At 38.8% G+C, this 21,812-nt stretch overlaps 1 protein-coding gene across 4 annotated transcripts in view; it reads left to right on the forward strand.

The window, feature by feature from the left end:
- The window catches only part of EML6 (EMAP like 6), a gene marked incomplete at both ends in the record, with an annotated part of 359,577 nt that overhangs the window by 153,097 nt on the left and 184,668 nt on the right, over positions 1–21,812 (forward strand). For all 4 annotated transcript variants that reach the window (XM_080711491.1, XM_080711490.1, XM_080711492.1 and 1 more), the window contains 2 exons: positions 16,397–16,582; positions 19,035–19,170. In XM_080711491.1, the coding sequence (XP_080567617.1) occupies positions 16,397–16,582; positions 19,035–19,170 (322 nt within the window). The remainder of the gene's footprint in view (positions 1–16,396; positions 16,583–19,034; positions 19,171–21,812) is intronic.

Below are 21,812 nucleotides of genomic sequence, written 5' to 3' on the forward strand. Positions count from 1 at the left end.
TTCTGTTTGTCATGGAAGCTTCTTATTTCTCCATCTAATTTGATAGAAAGTTTTGCTGGGTAGGAAATTTTTGGCTGGAAGTTGTTTTCTTTCAGAGTTTGGAATATGTGACTCCAAGCCCTTCTGGCTCTCATGACTTGGTTTGGGAAGTCTGGAGTGATTCTAATTGGTTTGCCTCTGAATGTCACTTGGCCCTTTGTTTTTGTTGCCTTTAAAATTCTCTGCTTGGCTTCCACATTGGTCATTTTGACAATTATGTGGCGTGGGGATCCTCTTCTCCGATCCTGTCTAAAGGGAGTTCTATACGTTTCCTGGACCTGTGTATCGACCTCTTGCTCTATGTCTGGAAAATTTTCTGCTATTACTTCCTTGAAGAGATTGTTGATCCCTTTGGTTTCACTTTCTTTTCCCTCCTCTATTCCAATTATTCTTAGGTTAGCTCTCTTAAAATGGGCCCATTTTTCTTCAATATCAGATTACTGCTGTCGGATATTTTTTTCTAGATTAGAAACTATGCGTTCATTTTTGGAATGATCATCTTCTAAGAGTGAGATTCTGTTCTCCATGTGTTCTAATCGGTTGTTTGTGCTTTGAATTGAGGCCTTTACTTCATTAATTGCATCCTTTATCTCTTTTTGGCTCTCTCTGAGATCTTTTCGAAGCACCTCTATTATTTCTACAGTTATTTTCCTGATTTGATCTTCTAGAAATCTCTGATTTTCTGTTTTATCAGATTCTGATGTTGTGGGGTTGTGGGCATTCATTGCTCCAGTATTATTCCTCTTTCCCATGATTTGGGAAGTTTGTGCCTTCTCTGGGTTCTTCCCTTGGGTCACTATGACTTCACTTAAGGTGTTCTGGATCTCGAGTCAGTAGTATCTCAGACCCCACTACTCCATTACTGGGTTGTATCACAGAGTCTCCGACCCAGAGAGTTGATAGAGGCTGCTTTAGACTATGGGGGGTGCCAGGTTGCACGTTCTCCTATGGTGTGATATCTCTGCCACCGCCCCACTGGGTCAAGTCCCAGTGAGTACAGTACTGGGATTTCTCCGCTGTGGCCCGCAATTTGACTCACTGTTCTTGAGTACGCAGATGTAGCTGTACTGAATTCGGTGAATTCGGTGCTTTTGCTGCCGGTGGCAATATGGCGCCGCTGCTACGCCCTCGGCTGTGGGACTGGCGTTTTTTTTCTTGGTTTTGATTTCCACTCTGAATCCCTGCAGAGTGTGCTGAGCTCAGCCACTGGGAGCTTTAGATGCCCTCTGCGCCGAGAAATACCGCCTGGCTGTTCCGCAGCGCTCCCCTCGGCTTGCTGTGGCCGTCCTGTGAATTCGCCGGTGCCTTCGGCAGTATGGCGCTACTGCCGCGTCCTCGGGCGTGAAGCCGCGTCCTCGGGCGTGAGGATCTCCTCTGTGGCTCTGTTCTCAGTCCGCTTTCTCTCTGGAGCCTGGTGATTTTTTTTTTGTTTCTCTGGTGATGTTGTTTTCTGGCTTTGAAAGGCGCTGATTTTGTGGTAATGGAGATTTGTTGTTAGCGGGGCTCTTAAGCCCCGCTTTTCTCGGTCGCCATCTTCCCGGAAGTTCGATTATTTTTAATAATTGAGATACTTCATATAAAGAGAATTGTAGGTGTTGGTATAATTAATTCGGTGTTGAGAGACTGCTTGACTTTCAACCTAATCCCTGCCTAGATTTTAGACCCCTGCTACCTGTTCCTCTGATCTTGAAGAAAGCTAGCATTAGCTAGTAGGTCTCTCAGAAATGCAAAGTAATGATAAATCAAGGGAAGTGCTTAGGAGGCAGCTTTGGCAATTAAATTCAAAATTGAAGACACACAATCCTTCTAGGACTGCATGTTTTATTTTTTTTAATTTTTATTATTATTTATTTATTATTATTGGTGCACTGTATTCATACATCATAGTGGGATAAAAAAAAAAAACTTTTGTAGAGATACATGCACATATCGCCCAGTTAACCCCTACCCGATCCCCACCCCGTTCCCTTCCCTTCCCTCCTTCCCATGCTTGGCTTAGTGGTTGACATCTAGTATTATAGCAATTTATCCAAAATTAACAATGATAATCTCACATAACAGTTTCATTTGTCTGATACCAAGCTTTTGATGACTTAAAGATAACATTTCAATATTTCTTTTTACTTTCTTTCTTACCAGAGAATATTTTTTTCTTTTTTTTTTTAGGTGAAACTATCATACATTTATTTATTTATTTTTCAGAAGAAAAACCTATCCTAATATGGAATTTGGACTCTAGATACCCAAAACAATCTCAAAAAAGAACAAAGCTAGAAGATGTATATTTTCTGATTTCAAACCATATAAAGCTACAATACTTGAAACAGTGTAGTACTGTTCTAGAGGCAGCTATATAAACCATTGGAGTTAAATAAAAGCCTAGAGATACATTCTTCCATATATTGTCAAATTATTTTTGACAAGGTTTCCACGAACATTTGGTGGAGGAAATAATAATCTTTTAACTAAATATTGTTGGAAAATAATAATTACATGAAAAAGAATAAAATTGGACCCTTACCTAATACCATATACAAATATTAACTCAAAATAGATAAAAGACTTAAATATAAATCTTAAGACTATAAACTTTTAGAAGAAAATCTGGGTAATAAAACCTCACAATATTGAAATTGGCAGTGATTTCTTGGATATGATTTCAGTGGCACAGGCAACAGAAGGGTATACAAACTCCCTAAAAAATAAAAAATATTGTATATTTAAAGACAATGTAAACAGAGTTAAAAGTTACTGATAAAATGGGATAAGATATTTCCAAATGTTATATCTGAAGGTATATTAATATTCCAACTAGAAATCCTAAAAATTAGCAACCATAAAATCAAACAATACAGGCGACTTCCAGGAAGATGGCGACCGAGAAAAGCGGGGCTTAAGAGCCCCGCTAACAACCAATCTCCATTACCACAAAATCAGCGCCTTTCATAGCCAGAAAACACCATCACCAGTGAAACAAAAAATCACCAGGCTCCAGAGAGAAAGCAGACTGAGAACAGAGCCACAGAGGAGATAACCAGCCTCACGCCCGAGGACGCGGCAGACGCAGCAGCAGCGCCATACTGCTGGCGGCACTGGCGAATTCACGGGACGGCTACAGCAAGCCGAGGTTAGCCACTGCGGAACAGCCAGGCGGGATTTCTCCGCGCAGAGAACATCTAAAGCTCCCAGTGGCCGAGCTCAGCACACGCTGCAGGGAGTCAGAGTGGAAATCAAAACCAAGAAGAAAAACACCAGCCCCAAGCCGAGGGCGTAGCAGTGGCGCCATATTGCCACCAGCGGCAGCAGCACCGAATTCAACAAGGCCAGTACAGCTACATCTGCGTACTCAAGAACAGTGAGTCAAATTGCGGGCCACAGAGGAGAAATCCCAGTACTGTACACCCTGGGACTTGACCCAGTGGGGGAGGGGCGGTGGCAGAGATATCACACCATAGAAGAACTTGCAACCTGGCACCCCCCCACAGTCTAAAGCAGCCTCTATCGACTCTCTGGGTCAGAGACTCTGTGATACAACCCAGTAAAGGAGTAGTGGGGTCTGAGATACTACAGACTCGAGATCCAGAACACCTTAAGTGAAGTCATAGTGACCCAAGGGAAGAACCCAGAGAAGGCACAAACTTCCGAAATCATGGGAAAGAGGAATAATACTGCAGCAATAAATGCCCACAACCCCACAACATCAGAACCCGATAAAACTGAAAATCAGAGATTTCTAGAAGATCAAATCAGGAAAATAACTGTAGAAATAATAGAGGTGCTTCGAAAAGAACTCAGAGAGAGCCAAAAAGAGATAAAGGATGCAATTAATAAAGTAAAGGCCTCAATTCATAGCACAAACAACCGATTAGAACACATGGAGAACAGAATCTCACTCTTAGAAGATGAGCAATCCAAAAATGAATGCATAGTTTCTAATCTAGAAAAAAATATCTGACAGCAGTAATCTGATATTGAAGAAAAATGGGCCCATTTTAAGAGAGCTAACCTAAGAATAATTGGAATAGAGGAGGGAAAAGAAAGTGAAACCAAAGGGATCAACAATCTCTTCAAGGAAGTAATAGCAGAAAATTTTCCAGACATAGAGCAAGAGGTCGATACACAGGTCCAGGAAACGTATAGAACTCCCTTTAGACAGGATCGGAGAAGAGGATCCCCACGCCACATAATTGTCAAAATGACCAATGTGGAAGCCAAGCAGAGAATCTTAAAGGCAACAAAAGCAAAGGGCCAAGTGACATTCAGAGGCAAACCAATTAGAATCACTCCAGACTTCCCAAACCAAGTTATGAGAGCCAGAAGGGCTTGGAGTAACATATTCCAAACTCTGAATGAAAATAACTTCCAGCCAAAAATTTCCTACCCAGCAAAACTTTCTATCAAATTAGATGGAGAAATAAGAAGCTTCCATGACAAACAGAAACTGAAGGAATTTATGTCTTCAAAACCAGTGCTAGAGAAAATACTCAAAGAGATTAACTACAAAGAAGAAATAGGTAACACACACCAGAACTAGAGAAACAAGATTTTCCATCCAACAGACAACTAAGATTGGTTATCTGTGGAGATTCATTATTTATGTTAGTCTTTTACCTATCTCTAAAGGGTATTGTTTGCCTTTATTGTTGTTAATTTCTAGGATTTCTAGTTGGAATATTAATATACCTTCAGATATAGCATTTGGAAATATTTTATCCCATTCTTTTAGTAACTGTTAACTCTGTTTACATTGTCTTTGGATATACAATTTTATTTTTTAGGGAGTTTGTATACTCCTCTGTTACCTGTGCCATTGAAATCATAACCAAGAAATCACTGCCAATTTCAATGTTATGAGGTTTAATGACCCAGATTTTCTCCTAAAAGTTTATAGTCTTAAGATTTATATTTAGGTCTTTTATCTATTTTGAGTTAATATTTGTATATGGGATTAGGTAAGGGTCCAATTTTATTCTTTTCCATGTAATTATTATTTTTCAACAATATTTAGTTAAAAGATTAATATTTCTACCACCAAATGTTCGTGGAAACCTTGTCAAAAATTACTTGACAATATAGGGAAGAATTTAGCACTAGGCTTGTATTTAACTCCAATGCTTTATATATCTGCCTTTAGAACAGTACTACACTGTTTCAATTATTGTAGCTTTATATGGTTTGAAATCAGAAAATATATATCTTCTAGCTTTGTTCTTTTTCAAGATCGTTTTGGGTACCTAGAGTCCATATTCCATATTAGGATAGATTTTTTTTCTGAAAAATAAATATATAAATATATGATAGTTTCACCTAAAAAATAGAAAAAAATATTCTCTGGTAAGAAAGAAAGTAAAAAGAAATATTGAAATGTTATCTTTAAGTCATCAAAAGCTTGGTATCAGACAAATGAAACTGTTATGTGAGATTATCATTTTTAATTTTAGATAAAATGCCATAATACTAGATGTCAACTACTAAGCCAAGCATGGGAGGGAGGGATAGGGAGAGAATGGGGTGGGGATTGGGTGGGGGCTGACTGGGAAAAGTGTGCATGTATGTCTACAAAAGTATGTATCCTACTATGATGTATGAATACAGTGCACCAATAAAAATAAATTAAAAAAAGTGAAAAAAAAGTTATCAAAAGCTTGGTATCAGACATATTAAACTGTTATGTGAAATTATCATTTTTAATTTTGGATAAATTCCTACAATACTAGATGTCAACCACTAAGCCAAGCATGGGAAGGAGGGATGGGGAGGGAATGGGGTGGGGATCGGGTGGGGGTTGACTGGTGATGTGTGCATGTATGTCTACAAAAGTTTTTTTGTATCCCACTATGATGTATGAATACAGTGCACCAATAAAATTTTTAAAAAAATTAAAAAAAAGAGTATAAAAGCTGCAAGCTTCTGTTTCTAGGGGTCGCCTCCCTCTTTTTTGCGGGCGACCCCAGCGTGCTGGCCAAATAAACCTCTTGCAGATTGCAAAAAAAAAAAAAAAAGAAAGAAATCAAACAAAACAATTTAGAGAGAGGTAAAAGACTAACATAAATAATGAATCTCCACAGATAACCAATCTTCATTGTCTGTTGGATGGAAAATCTTGTTTCTCTGGTTCTGGTGTGTGTTACCTATTTCTTCTTTGTAGTTAATCTCTTTGAGTATTTTCTCTAGCACTGGTTTTGAAGACATAAATTCCTTTAGTTTCTGTTTGTCATGGAAGCTTCTTATTTCCCCATCTATTTTGATAGAAAGTTTTGCTGGGTAGGAAATTTTTGGCTGGAAGTTGTTTTCTTTCAGAGTTTGGAATATGTTACTCCAAGCCCTTTTGGCTCTCATGACTTTGTTTGGGAAGTCTGGAGTGATTCTAATTGGTTTGCCTCTGAATGTCACTTGGCCCTTTGTTTTTGTTGCCTTTAAGATTCTCTGCTTGGCTTCCACATTGGTCATTTTGACAAATATGTGGCGTGGGGATCCTCTTCTCCGATCCTGTCTAAAGGGAGTTCTATAAGTTTCCTGGACCTGTGTATCGACCTCTTGCTCTATGTCTGGAAAATTTTCTGCTATTACTTCCTTGAAGAGATTGTTGATCCCTTTGGTTTCACTTTCTTTTCCCTCCTCTATTCCAATTATTCTTAGGTTAGCTCTCTTAAAATGGGCCCATATTTCTTCAATGTCAGATTCCTGCTGTCAGATTTTTTTTTCTAAATTAGAAGCTATGTGTTCGTTTTTGGAGTGATCATCTTCTAGGAGCAAGATTCTATTCTCCACGTGGTCTAATCGGTTGTTTGTGCTTTGAATTGAGGCCTTTACTTCATTAATTGCATCCTTTATCTCTTTTTGGCTCTCTCTGAATTCTTTTCAAAACACCTCTATTAATTTCTACAGTTATTTTTCTGATTTGATCTTCTAGAAATCTCTAAATTTCTGTTTCATCAGGTTTTGATGTTGTGGAGCTGTGGGCATTCATTGCTCCATTGTTATTTCTCTTTCCCATGATTAGGGAAGTTTGTGCCTTCTCTTGGGTTCTTCCCTTGAGTCACTGAACCTTCACTTAAGGTGCTCTGGATGTCAAGTCTGTGGTATCTCAGTCCCCACTACTCCTTTACTGGGTTGTATCGTAGATTCTCAGACCCAGGGAATCAATCGAGGCTGCTTTAGACCATAGGGGGTGCCAGGTTGAGCATTCTCCTGAGAGGAGTTGTGACTATGGTGTCATATCTCTGCCACCACCACTCTCCCACTGGATCAAGTCCCTGGGAGTGCAGAACTGGGATTTCTCCTCTAGGGGCCACAATTGGACTCACTGTTTTTGAATGCGCTGATGGAGCTGTAGTGGACTCAGTGAATTTGCTGCTGCTGTTGCCACTGGCAATATGGCACTGCTGCCACGCCCTTGGCCGTGAGGCTGGCGTATATCTTCCCTGGTTTTGAGCTCTGCTCTGAGTCCCTGCAGGGTGTGCTGACCTTAGCCACTGGGAGCTTTTGATTCTCCCTGCGCTGAAAAATCTGCCGAATTCCGCCCGGCTGTTCCACAGTGGCTCACCTCGGCTCGCTCTCCGCAGCTCTTCTCTGGAGCCTGGTGGGCTATTGAGTGCATTGGTCTGATGCCATCGGTGAACTCGTCGCTGTCACCGGCAGTTAGGCGCTGCTGCCGCGTCCTCGGGCGTGAGGCCGGTGTATCTCCTCTGTGTTTCTGAACTCTGTTCTGAGTCCCCCTCCTCTCTGGGGCCTGGTGCTGCAAGGGAAGATGGCACCCACACCGTTCCGCGCCACGGCTCTGGCCGCAACACTGTGGTCTGGTTTCTTTCTGGTGTCTCGTTTTTCCAGCCCTCTTTTTCTCTGTCCCTTGTAATTACATTTTTTGTTTCTCTGCTGATGGTGTTTTCTGGTTATGAAAGGCGATGATTTTGTGGTAATAGAGATTGGTTGTTAGCGGGGCTCGTAAGCCCTGCTTTTCTCCGTCGCCATCTTCCCAGAAGTCCTTTAGGACTGCATGTTTTAAACAGTCTTCTTCTCATGTAATGAACTAAGTTTTTTACATTATAATGAATATTTATATTGTAAGTTAAAACTTTTTAGCATGTTGATATGGTCTCTTAGAAGAAATCTGTTTAACTTTGAAACAGAAGGATACAGAATATGATCCTACCTGAGGCGTTGAGTTTCTTAATTTTTTGTTTCTGTAATAATGAGGATCATATTCAGAGCCTGTGCATGCTAGGCAAGTGATCTACCACTGAGAAAAATCCCTGGCCCCAGCCACTAATTTTAAATGTCTCTTGTCTTCCTTAGGACTACAGAGGCTGAACCTTCCTCTGGCAAGGCTTACCTCTGCTTCTTTCTGTTTTGTTATTCAGGTAGCAGAATTAATACCATTAACATTCTCTGCTCTCATAGCAACAGTTTCTCCTGAACTGTGCAATATGGCCGAGGATCTTCTTTCTATAGTCCTATAGAAAATACAAGTTAAAGTCCATAAATAAGGGTATAAGAATCACCCTGAGGAACGGAGCATGTGTGGATCTCTACTAGTGCAAAATGGGGCTTTTCTATATGAACAGAGTAGATATTTATTGTATTATATTATACCTCTAACTAGCCTTTCCAATTTCCCAGTTATTTTGTTCTTTTAGTCTAATTATCCTATTAAGTGATAAAGGATAGACCATTAAATGATCAGAAATAAATGTAAGAAATACATGAGACTTAAAGCCAGGTGTGGTGGTACACACTTATAATTTCAGTACTTGGGAGGCTGAGACAGGAGCATTGTGATTTGAGGCCAGCCTCTGAAACTTAGGGAGACCCTGTTTCAAAATAAAGAATAAAAAATAGGGCTAAGCTGGGCGTGGTGGCGCATACTTGTTATCCCCACACTTGGGAGGCAGAGACAGGAGGATCGCGCAGGTTCGAAGCCAGCTGCGTTGGTTTAAGAGACCATGTTTCAAAAAATAAAAAATAGGTCTGGTCTGGGAGTGTAGCCTGGAGGTAGAAGGGTTTCCAGGAACCCCAGTACCACCAAAAAAAAAAAAAAAAAAAAAAAATAGGGCTGGAGGTGTAGCTCAGAGGTAGAATGCCCTTGGGTTTAATCCCCAATTCTACATACATACACAAAAGAAACACATGAGACTTATATAAAAATATTATAAAACTTTACATAGGAATATGAAAGAAAACTTGAACAAATCTTGACTTTGGGACTTAAGAGAATCTTAATTCTGGACATTTAAGATTTGCAAATATATCATTTGTCTCCAATTTAATTTATATTTGGTACAAATTAAGTTAAAATCCCTATAACTTTGTTACCTGACAGATTTTCCCTTTAAGTTATTCTAAATTATTCTGGAAGGATAAAGGAATGAGAATAACTAAGAACTAAGGGATAAAAAGGAATAATGAAGGGTACATGCACAATTTACTAATGAATATTAGAAGTTAAAATAATTAACATTGTCATAAAGAGAATAAACCAATTTTTTTATACTAGGGACTGAACCCAGGGTCATTTTAACTCTGAGCAACACCCCCCAGTACTATTTTTATTTTGAAGCAGGGTCTTGCTAGATTGATGAGAGTCTCACGACTTGCTGACACTATCCTTGAACCTAGAATTTCAGGTGTGTTAATCCAATTTTTAAAAAGGTGGGAACTAGACCTTAGTTTGTATGACATTTTATAATACAAAGCTTTCTAACCAGTGGGCACTAAAATTATTTGACAGGGAAAGTTACAGTATTTCATACTATATGCTAAAATAAGTTCTAGATGAATTATAGTTAAATGTTTAATGCAAACTCTAAAATAACTAAGGAGTATATAGGCAAATGTTCAACTGCTTTCAAGTTGGGAAAAGATCTTTCTAAATATAAAATCAAAGAAGAAATCATAAGGAATAATATTAATAGATTTACCTATTCCTATCAAATATTAAAACCTTACAAGCCCCACCTCCCAAAAAAAGAGGGAAGCCACAAGCAAGTTAAGTACTATAAAAAACAAGCTTACTGGTGAGCTCTTCCTTCCTTTTCCTCCCTTTCTCCCTCAATTTTATTTTTTACAGCACTACGAATGGAAACCAGGGTTTTGCCTGTGTTAGGCAAGCACTCTACTACTGGTAGAACCAAGTCTATAGGTTCCAGTGCCCAGAGGTATAAGATGTGCTGCCAGCACCTTAATGCTTTATAACTTTTTTTTTGCATTAGTAGTGTGTAGAAGCTCCTTCTCCTGTGCTTCATATCGTATTCCTGAAAGTCCAAAAAAAACTTGACATTGAATAAATACTTGTTGAGTTTGTGCTATGTGAAGTAACAGACACAGACCCTATTTTCACTTTACTCGAAGTCGAATGATAAAACGCTGAAACAGAACATTCTGTAAGGAAAGCAAGACTAAACGTTGTAAGGATCAAGGAGAAACCCTGGCGGCGTTAGCACACTCCTGGAGGTTGCTGCCACTTGGGTGGCAGCACAGCCGTGGTGGATCAGGTTGGATAGGAAGGGCCTGGGAGGTAGCAGAATCCAGGGGAGGGTTTGCCTTCAAGTCAGTTCATCCACAGGGAGTCTTTGGTCCCCCATGGAGTCATGGGACTAAGGAGGAGGGAAGGGCCATGGCTCATGACATGTTTCAAGACTGCCAATATTTTTATCACTGTAGAACTTCTTTGCATAATTTACTTTCTGAGATAACTTATTTCAAAACACTTTGGGTACAAAACAAACTAGCATTAAATAATATTTTTAGACAAATTTTATTAATCAAAAATATATATCTGCAACAGGAGTTTCTGTTCCACCTAAGATGGGACAGAAAACTGAGTTGTACTTTTTTTTGCCACAGGAAAAGAAACCTGAGTTTGATTTCTGTCAGGCCATGGTGGTTTTCCGGAAACCTAGGATCCTAGTCTAGGAGGCGCCTCCAACTTGCACATTCCACAGTAAGGAGGCTAAGGTCCAGGGCAGGCTTTTTTTTTTTTTTTTTTCCCCAAAAAAGATACTGTGATTTGAACCCAGGGTCATTCTACCTCCAAGACACAACCCTAACCTTTTTATTTTTTGAAAGAGGGTCTCACTAGGTTATTGAGGGTCTCACTAAGTTGCTGAGGCTATTCTAGAACCTACGATCCTCCTGCTTCAGCATCCCAAGTACTGAGGTTTCAGGCATGCACTACCTCAAGGAGCATGTTCTTTTACTTTGAATCCTGATTCTCTCTCCTTCTTGATTTAATCTCCTTGAGGCTGGCTTTCTTTCTTTCCCCCCCTAAAAGAAGGGGATTAATAGATCCCGAATTCATTAAGAGTTATATTAAATGGTGTTTGGAACCAGTCGGGGCACAATAATGTTAAATTCTGTCCTTATTTCCTAGTATCACAACAAGGTGGCAGAGATAAGATTTAAATGCACCCTTTGGCTTCCTGTAGAGAATTCTTTGCACTGAGAAATTCTTTCTTTAATAGCCTCTCTTAGCTTAAGTTTTCTCTGAAAAATAACATATTTATTGTGTTCTAACTATATAAGCTACTTAATTTAAAGAATTCTCCAGATTCTTCTCTTTTCTTTGTATCCTTGGTTAACTCTAACTTTGAATCAGGTCTAAAAGCAGAGACAAACAAAACCCTCAAATTTCTTTTGAGAATTCTAAGCTGCTTATCATGATAAATGCGCTAATTCTTATAGCAAATTTAAGCTTTTTTCTAAGCAAAATAAACATCTTTACCTCAAATGGAAGAATCTATAACTTAATTAATTTATAGAAAATAAAATTATTAAGCTGGGCATGGTGGCACACGCTTGTAATCCCAGCATTTGGGAGGTTGAGACAGGAGGTTCATGGCTCGCAGACAGCCTGAGCTACTTAATGAGGCCTTTAGCAACTCAGTGAGACCCTATTTCAAAATAAAGAAGAATAAAAAATAGGGCTATGGGTGTAGCTTGGGGGTGGAATGCCCCTGGGTTTCATCTCCAGTACTGCAAAAAATAAAAGAAAATTATTAATAAATTATTTAATTTTATTTATAAATAAACCTACAATACATTTAAGCAAGCTTTAATAAGTTATTTTTAATGCCTGTTTTTCTATATTTGATTCTATGATCCCCCTATCTTTTTATTGTCCCCCAAACATGTTGTGTACAAAATCTTTTCTTTTCTTTTTTATTTTTTGTGATACTGGGTATTGAACCCAGGGGAATTCCACCTCTGAGCTAAACCCCAGCCCCATTTCATTTTTCTTTGGAAACAGCCTCACTAAGTTAATGCTAGCCTCACTGAGTTGTTGAGTCTGGTTTTAAACTTGTCATCCTCCTGTCTTAGCCTCTCAAGTATTTGAATTACAGGTGTGAGCCACAGCGCCTGGCAATTTACAAAATCTTTTAAGAAAACATTTTTATGTGGAATATTTATAACTAGGTTAAAATTTTTTCTGGTTCTATGTGTTTCTAGTGTTTGACAAACAGGTAAATGACAGTGATCTGAAACAAGTGCTTGGAAGACAATAACAGTTAAGCACCATCTGCTTCATTGGTTTTATAGCCAGTGAGCCTACATGTTTGTGGGTATGTTGAGCCTTCTGCAGCCTCTAGTCATAGACTGAAGGGACCTGGGGGACTATATAGGGCCAGATGAACTCCAGGGTACCTGCCAGTTCTGACAGAATTTGCATTTCAATCTGGAGACTGTAGAGGATAAACAGCGTCTCTTCATTTGATGTACATTTAATGGTGTGCCACCCAAACATGCCACTGTTTTTCAAATAGAAAATGGTTCTCAAGAAGAGAAACTGCAAGTGTTTGTCACTTTATGCATAAAAAACTCATAAACTGGCATCAGATATACATATACCTTTTAAGATAATCATTTGATTATTTAGAATGTTTCATGTGGACATTATACCATCTGACAGAGTGATTTTTGTCAGAAAAATCTTTGTGCAATCAAGTCCAAGGAGAATAGTCTTTATTTTTGTGGTTGTCTACCTAGAAATATTTAGCTTGGGCCAGGGGTGCACATCTAAAATCAAAGGACAATTTCTCTCCATTTAATTTTCATGCATCAGAAAGTTTAATGACAAAGGAAAACCATCTCTTGAGAACAGAAAGTTCTTTGACATATTTGTATGTGTAATCATTTGTGGGTTTTTTGTTTGTTTGTTTGTTTGTTCATTTTGGTGGTACTGGGGTTCCTGGAAGCCCTTTTACCTCTGGGCTACACTCCCAGACATATTTTATACTTTTAAAAAATTTATTTGGAAACAGGGTCTCTTAAGTCAGTGCAGCTGGCTTCGAACCTGCGTGATCCTCCTATCTCCGCCTCCCAAGCGCAGGGATTCCAAGCATGCGCCACCACGCCCGGCACCATTTGTGTTTTATAGTTTGTTTGAATTCAGAGTTAAATGCCTTCCAAAGCCTATTCCTAGCTAGCTTTTCCCCAAATCTTTGTATTATTTTGATATATACTTCAACACCTTCCTTTTTTTTTTTTTTTTTTTTTTGCAGTACTGGGGATGAAACTCAGGGCAGTCTACCTCTGGGCTACAACCCCTAACACTATTTTTTATTCTTTATTTGAAATAGGGTCTCACTGAGTTACAATGGGCCTAAGTAACCGAGGCTGTCTGAACTGTAATCCTCCTGTCTCCACCTCCCAAATGCTGGGATTACAATTATGCGCCACCATGCCTGGCCACTTCAACACCTTTTTACAAAAATAATACCCAAAGACATGACTCCTCACAGTTGACACTCTCCTCCTTTGAGAGGAGAATCCTGCAGTGTTTTGAATGGTGGCAACTATGCTCAGCAGCTGTGCGGTGGCCAGAGTCCCCATCATCCTGCAGAGCACTCACCCAGAACTGCTTCCTCCATGCCCCATCACCCTAAGGGACACCAGCCTCCTCTCCTGCAGGAACAGAATGCATTAAGGCTGTCACTGATCTGCTTCTCTTTCTCTTTTTTTCATACATTTCTACCACCTGCAAGTCATCTAATACTGCTCTCCTGGTAGTTTCTTCCTCCCCACTGATCCAAATCCATTTCTTGTTCATTCTACTCATTGTAACTTGGTTCTCTAAGCTTTAAATTTTCTTTCCCCTCGTGTATAAACTGAATATGCTGTCATTAAATTCTTGCTCATGCCAGATGTAATGGTATACACTTGTAATCCCAGAACATAGGAGGCTGAGACAGGAAGATTTCAGGTTCATAGCCAGTTTCAGCTTCTTAATGAGGCCCTCTGCAACTTAGTGAGACCCTTTTTCAAAATAAAGAATAAAATAGATCTGGGAGTATAGCTCAGAGGTAGAATGCCCTTGGTTCCATCCCCAGTACCAGGGGAAAATAAATCTTCCTCATTATTTCATATGTATCTTTTTCATTAGATCTGAAGTCCTCAATGCAAAAAGTAAGACTTCAGTCGTTTCCCCTGTGTAACTCCCACTCAACCCGTGCTTTCAGTAAATTTCATATGCTATGCCTCCATTGCCCACTTCCAAATGGGAATAGAATCCCTACTTCCACATGGGAATAAGAATAGAATATTGTAGGATAGGGTACGCTATGATACGAAATGATGCAATATGATAAGATAATACTAGAATAGAGAATAATGGAATGCTTTAGCCTGTTCTCAGGGGCATTTTTGAAATCAGGTAACATATGCAGAGAGCCTTTATATTCTGCAAGGAACTATATAAATGCCTGTGAGATTATACCAGCTCATACATTTAGAACTCTATCAAGCTATGTGTGGAAGTGCACACCTATAATTTCAATACTTGGGAGGCTGAGACAGGAGGATCATAGGTTTGAGACTAACTTCAGCAACTTAGTAAGGCCCTGTTCCAAAATAAAAAAAAAAATAAGATAGGACTAGGGGCATATCTCAGATGCAGAACACCCCCAGGTTTATTTCCCAAAACAGAAAACCCCCCAAATGATACAGTTTTGAAAAATACTAGATTTCTGTATAATCATGGGAGTGTTCCTGTTGTCATCTCTAAAGTAGCTCAGGCTTCATGTCTATAGTCTTTACATGAATTGTGCAACTGGAATGAAAAACCCTGTTGTTTGACTATATGGAACTATTCATATTTAGAAACATTTCTTAGTAACATTTCTACAGTAAGGATTTATGATACTTTTAGTTACAAAGCCATTATTTCTAAAAGTTAGAAAGCATATATGTATGGATGGATATATATCCTTTAAAAATGCCTAGATAGCTCACATTATAACATCAGCATTTAGGAGGCTAAGACAGAAGGATCAAGACCAGCCTCAGCAATTTAGAGAGACTCTCAGCAACTTAGAGGTACCCTGTTTCAAAAAAAAATTTAAAAAGGACTGGAGGTGTAGCTTTAAGGTAGAATGCCCCTGGGTTCAATCCCCAGCACTACCAAAACAAACAACCTAGACAATATATCAGTTGGAAGGAATAAGAGGAAGTTATATGATAGAAAGTTATATAATAGGAAGTTATATAATATTAGTATTTCTACTAATGGGAAGTTACATAATATTAGTATTTCTACCAATGTTAATCTCAGTACTCTGTATAGGGAGGGGGTGAGGGGAGGGAGCCTGGGCACACCAAGTGTGGTATGCATGTATGCCACTGTCAACATGATTTACATTATGAGACTATAATATACCAATAAAAGCACATAAAAATAAATTGCCTCATTCATGTTAAAAATAATAATTTGAATTTTTCTTTTATCTTTGTTTTTAAAACTCTGTACAATAAAGCTAGACTAATTTTATAACTTGATAAAAAACAAAAACACACATCATCTACTTCATTCCAAGTCAAAGAACATTGGCGTTTTCTGTTTCATATTATTATTATTTTTATTATTTTGTGGTACTGGGGATTGAACCCAGAGATGTTCTACCTCCAGGCTACACCCCCAAGCCCTATTTTTTTTATTTTTTATTTTGAAACAGGGTCTCACTAAATTGCAGAGGGCCTCACTGAGTAGCAGAGGCTGGCCATGAACTTGCAGTCTCTATCTCAGTCTCCCAAGTACTACTGGGATTACAAGCGTGTGCCATCATGCCTAGCTTTTATATACCATTTAATATTAAGAAGAGTTTTGAAATTTTAGAATTCTGAAGGTTTTATTTCTTTTTTCTTTTTACTTTGAAGGTTTTAAAATGTCATTACAGGTTTTTCTCACTTACCTACAGGTAGGCTAAAATGCAATCTTTGCTATCTTCTTTGTTATCACTATGAAGCAATTTATTTGTGCCTAGTTCAGATATAGCAAATTATGTAAAAATGTACTGAAACATAAATAACTATAATGAAGTGTATCAGAATAGTTTTGGATCTATGTATTTGGTCTCTTGCTTTCTAGTTTTGGACACTATGTGGAAATGCTTTGACTGCAAAAAGAGGAATATTTGGCAAAACGGGGGATCTTCAGACCATCCTTTGCCTTGCATGTGCCAAAGAAGACGTCACCTACTCTGGTGCTTTAAATGGCGACATCTATGTCTGGAAAGGGCTCAATTTAGTCCGCACCATCCAAGGAGCGCACAGTGTAAGTATTACCAGATAGAAATTGGAGAATAAACTTAAGGTCACAAATCCCCATATCTTCCCTTTTGCTCCCTGCTTTGCTGAATACTCCCAAAACACTCATGAAGATTTCCCAAGTTTTATTCATCTAAAAGAAAATCATGTTATGCTACCTTAATTCTACCTTAGTGAGTCTGGGCTGCTGCTGCTGCTTCTGCTCTGTAGCCCATAGTTTGAATAGAAAGCACATGGACAGCAGTTGCTTACATGCTAGTTGGTGAGGTGATTTTCTTCATCCTATTGAGGTGCTGAGAATCACCTCCACAGTAGTATCACAAGCTTCTGAAATACAGATGCCATAATACACATGGTTACATTGTTATATTTATAGACCATAGGATAGAAATACCAGAAGAATGGGGAGATAATTTAAAAAGTACAGCCTATTGTCATGAATGAAAATATGGCAAAATCTTTTTGGAATTTTGACAACCCTTAGCTTACTGCCACCAAACTGATATTTATTCTTCCCTCCTCCTCCTCCTCCTCCTCCTCCTCCTCCTCCTCCTCCTCCTCTTCCTCCTCCTCTTCCTCCTCCTCTTCCTCCTTCTCTCTCTCTCTCCCTCCCTCCTTCCCTCTCTCCCTCCCTCCCTCCCTCTCTCCCTCCCTCCCTTCCTCCCTCCCTCCCTCCCTCTCTCATTGGAAAATGAACCCAGAGCCTGACTCATATTAATAAGTACTTTGTAATTGAGCTATACCCCTAGCTCCCTATTGTTTTTAATATAGATAAACGCTTAAGCAACTTTTAAAGAGCTAGGGAATTTTAGATCTTTAATTTTCTTATATGTTGAAAACCAATTTTCTTGGCTTCAGTCATTATGAAACAGTTCCTAAAACAATTAGAAAAGGTCAGTATTCGTATTTATTCATAGGAACAGCTGCTTTAGAACCAAATTGTTCCTTAAGCTGGATTTTACACCAACATGATATACTTGTAACACTTTAAAATAAATCAAATGAAGCCAGGCATGGTGGCGCACGCTTGTAATCCCCGCACTTGGGAGGCTGAGACAGGAGAATCACGCAGGTTCAAAGCCAGCCTCTTCTGGCTTAAGAGACCCTGTTTCCAAATAAAAAATATATAAAATGGGTCTGGGAGTGTAGCCCGGAGGTAGGAGGTCCCTGGGTTCTATCCCCAGTACCACCAGTAAATAAATAAATAAATAAATAAATAAATAAATAAATAAATATCAAATTAAATACTTTCATAACTTTTCTTTTTTTTTTTTTTTGCGGGTTTGGGGATGGAACCCAGGGGCATTTGACCTCTGAGCTACATCCCCTGCCCTATTTTTATTCTTTATTTTGAAACAGGGCCTCACTAAGTTGCAAAGGGCCCCACTAAATAGCTGAGGCTGTCCACAAACCGTGATTCACCAGTCTCAGCCTCCCAAATGCTGAGATTACAAGCATGCACCAGCACACCTGGCTCCTTTCATAACTTAAAAATACTCTTTGCAAGAAAGTATTTTAGATACGAAAAGCCCATCTTTAGCTGGGTGTGGTGGTGCACGCTTGTAAATCCCAGTACTTGAGAAGCTGAGACAGGAAGATCAGGGTTCATGGCCAGCCTCAGCTACTTAGTGAGGCCCTCTACAACTCAGTGAGATCCTTTTTCAAAATAAAGAATAAAAATTAGGGCTGGCGGTGTAGCTTGGAGGTAGAATGCCCCTGGGTTCCATCCCCAGTACCACAAAAAAGAAAAGTGCATCTTTAAACAGTGGGTCAAGCTGACACAGATGTCATTTGTGTTTCCAGTTAGGCCTATGTGGTACCCTCTTGATTCTTGAGATGCATTTCAGGCACCTATGTACAAGCATTCTTGTTCCTGTGTGTCTTTATCTGATTATTTTAGACAGCAACTCACATGAAACATTTCCACTGTGTATTATCTTACTTAAGAATACTCAATTATCCTATACAGACATTTATTATTTAAATATCTACTTTAACCAAGGTACTCATGAGGAACTCTTTTCTAAATATATCTATTTATCAATTTATAAATTACTAAGGAGCACTGGAATTACTTTGCTTCATTTTTATTGTGGTCCAGGAGATTGAACCCAGGGCTTTGTGCATGCTGGACAAATACTGTCTATATCCTATCCCTTTCCACTTTACTTTGAGACAAGGGCTTGCTAAGTTACGCAGGCTGGCCTTCAACTTGGAATCTTCCTACCTCAGCCTCCCAAGTAGCTTGGATTACAGGTGTGCATAACGCTACCTGGTGATAATTATTTTTTAATGTAGCTGAGATAAAAGATACTATAAATGGCAGGTTGGTCCCTTGACAGGATTTCAGTAGAGAACAGCTGTGTTTTTTTTCTTGTTTTGATTTTTAAATCAAAATTCAACTATAATGACTATTTACAGTGGTCACAACACTGAGTATTATTTATGTTAATCAACAGGCTGGAATCTTTAGCATGTATGCCTGTGACGAAGGCTTTGCTACTGGTGGGAGAGATGGTTGTATACGATTATGGGACACTGATTTCAAACCAATAACCAAAATTGATCTCAGGGAGACAGAACAAGGATATAAAGGTAATATATGTAACACTTACCTGTCACTCTAATGGTATAAAACACGATGCACAGTTCTGTATTTCTGTTAAAGGGTATTAAATGTAATGTGAAGTTTTTATTATAGTTATCTGTTCACCTCCTCATTCTATAAAGGACTTAAGGAAGTTTACATAAATATATTGAATACAAGATCAATAATACACTAAAAAACAAAGTATACCTTTTTCCTAATTGGTACAAGAGATTTATAGGTACCAGCAGTGCTCCTGCAGCAGAGATAACATTATGCTAAGCTTCTAAGCAGTTTCCTAGGAGGTGGAGTTTACAGTGATAAAACTACGTGCCCTACTCTCTGATGGCTAGGATAGATTCCCGAGGACTGAGAGAAGAAAAAATGAACTGCATATCCCTCAGGACATCTTCCTTAAATATTACTGTTCTCAACCAAGATCTTCTTAAAAATTGAGCAACTGGGAAGTGACCTGGATATTCTACTCTCTGTACCTGGAAGGCAGCTTCATTATATAACTGTTCAATATGAAAATATAAGTATAAATATGAAGATATTTATACTCAGCTCATCTTTATTGCTGCCTTTATTTTTTACAATTTTGTATTGGTGTATTGTAGTCACACATCTTAATGAGGTTCAAGATGGTGGAAACACACATGTACATATTACCCAGTTAGCCCTTACCCTCAGGATCCTGGTCTGGATATATTTCTGAATACAGGGCATGGGAAGTGCATAAGAACTTGTAGAACTTGGCATTTACTTTGGTGTGGACAAGAAGAGCATAGAGGCCCTTAAGTTCTCTGCCCTAGAGCATGGTCCAGTGTAAATTGTTCCAGAAAAATATTTTAAATAGATATAGATGAGCAAGTCCACATAAGAATAATGTAAAGAAAAAGTAAAGTGGGAAAAATGTTTTGACTTTGAACCTTGATACTATTTATTTATTTATTTATTTATTTTTGCAGTACTGGGGATGGAACCCAGGGACATTCCATCTCTGAGCTACACCCTTAGCCCTATTTTTTATTCTATATTTTGAAACAGGGTCTCATTGATTTGCAAAGGGTCTCACTGAGTTGCTGAAGCTATCCACAAACTGCGATCCGCCTGTCTCAGCCTCACAAATGCTGGGATTACAAGCGTGCACCACCATGCCCGGCAAGAAACTTCTTGACCTCTCCTTTGAGATATAAAGGAGGAGGAAAACCTCTACTTAGATAACTGATGATGTAACTTGCTAGAGGAAATTATTGACCATAAACTGGCTAAGTATTGGGGAGTATCAAGTTGAAGTGATGACTGACTTTTGGCAATAACTTTATTCAGTTCTTGCAAAAATTATAGCTCATGATTAAAGCATAAATTTTAAAGCCTGGAGACCAGGACAAAAACATTATTAACTTGCCCTGCTGTACTTTTCTACTTAATACTGAGTCCTTGACCTCAACTCGCAAAAGAAAATTTAGGAGCTGTTCTAAATGAGTGAATATAGAGAGGGTTTGTATTGATTACACACAGTCAACTCCATGGCCACATACTGCCACCAGAAACAAATGATGACAGTCAGAAATGCCCTCCATTTTGTGTCCATCTCAGTAGATTTATACACACTCTTAGCAGGGTCAAGAAAAATCTGGGTAGTTCATGGTACACAGGTGGAACCTGAAACCATCTGTACCTCGTGGGTTGTCCTCTCTGGCACCCAGGCTTGAGGTTTATCAGAGAAAGACTAACCTGCCTGTTGAATATATGACTAGTAGGACAGTAGATTGTATTTCAAGAGGAGGAATGAACTGTGCTTTTGTTTTTGCTTGGTGCATTTTTTAATTGGTGGATTGTAATTATACATTGTGATCAGGTTTAGGGTGATAGAGGCATATATGCACATGGCACTTATTGAGCCCTCTCCCAGTTCCCACTTTACTTCTCTCCTTCCTAACTTTCCCATAGACAACACTGTGATTGGCATTTATAATTTATGTATGTACTTTATGTCCATTGAAGTGTTTTCCTCTTCAAGTCTTCCTCCTCTCCCCTTTTACCTTTCTCAGTTAGATTCCCCTCCCTCACTCCACTAAGGCTTCTCCTTCTACCTCATTTTAATTTCTTGTGCCTTTGAGGAAGTTTTTACCTGTACTTATATGTTGGAGCATTGGTCCTATGCCCTATTCAAGTAACTGCAAAGTTGCCAGTCTAATTTCCAGATCTTTGATCCATATTGAGTTGACTCTTATGCAGAGTGAGAAAGTGGAGTTTATTTCCATTTATATATATATGTGGATACCAGTTTTGCCAAAACCATTTGTTCAAAAGGCTATCTTTTGCAGTGTATGTTTTTGGCCCCTCTGTCAAAAATCAATTGGTTGCAAGTGTGTAGATTTGTTTCTTTTTTTTTCTTTTTGTTATTTTTTAACGGTCCAAATACTTTTTAGTTCACATGCTTTCAATCTTTAACAAATAGATTCAAAATTTAAAAATGTGTTGCAGATTGTTTCAAAAATTAAATTTAAAAAGTTTTTTTAGCCGGGCATGGTAGCACATGCTTGTAATCCCAGCATTTGGGAGGCTGAGACCAGAGGATCATGGTTCGTGGACAGCCTCAGCTACTGAGTGAGGCCCTCTGCAACTCAGTGAGACATGGTTT

Source organism: Muscardinus avellanarius, assembly GCF_963383645.1.
Source record: "Muscardinus avellanarius genome assembly, chromosome: 15".
Classification (NCBI taxonomy): Eukaryota; Metazoa; Chordata; class Mammalia; order Rodentia; family Gliridae; genus Muscardinus; species Muscardinus avellanarius.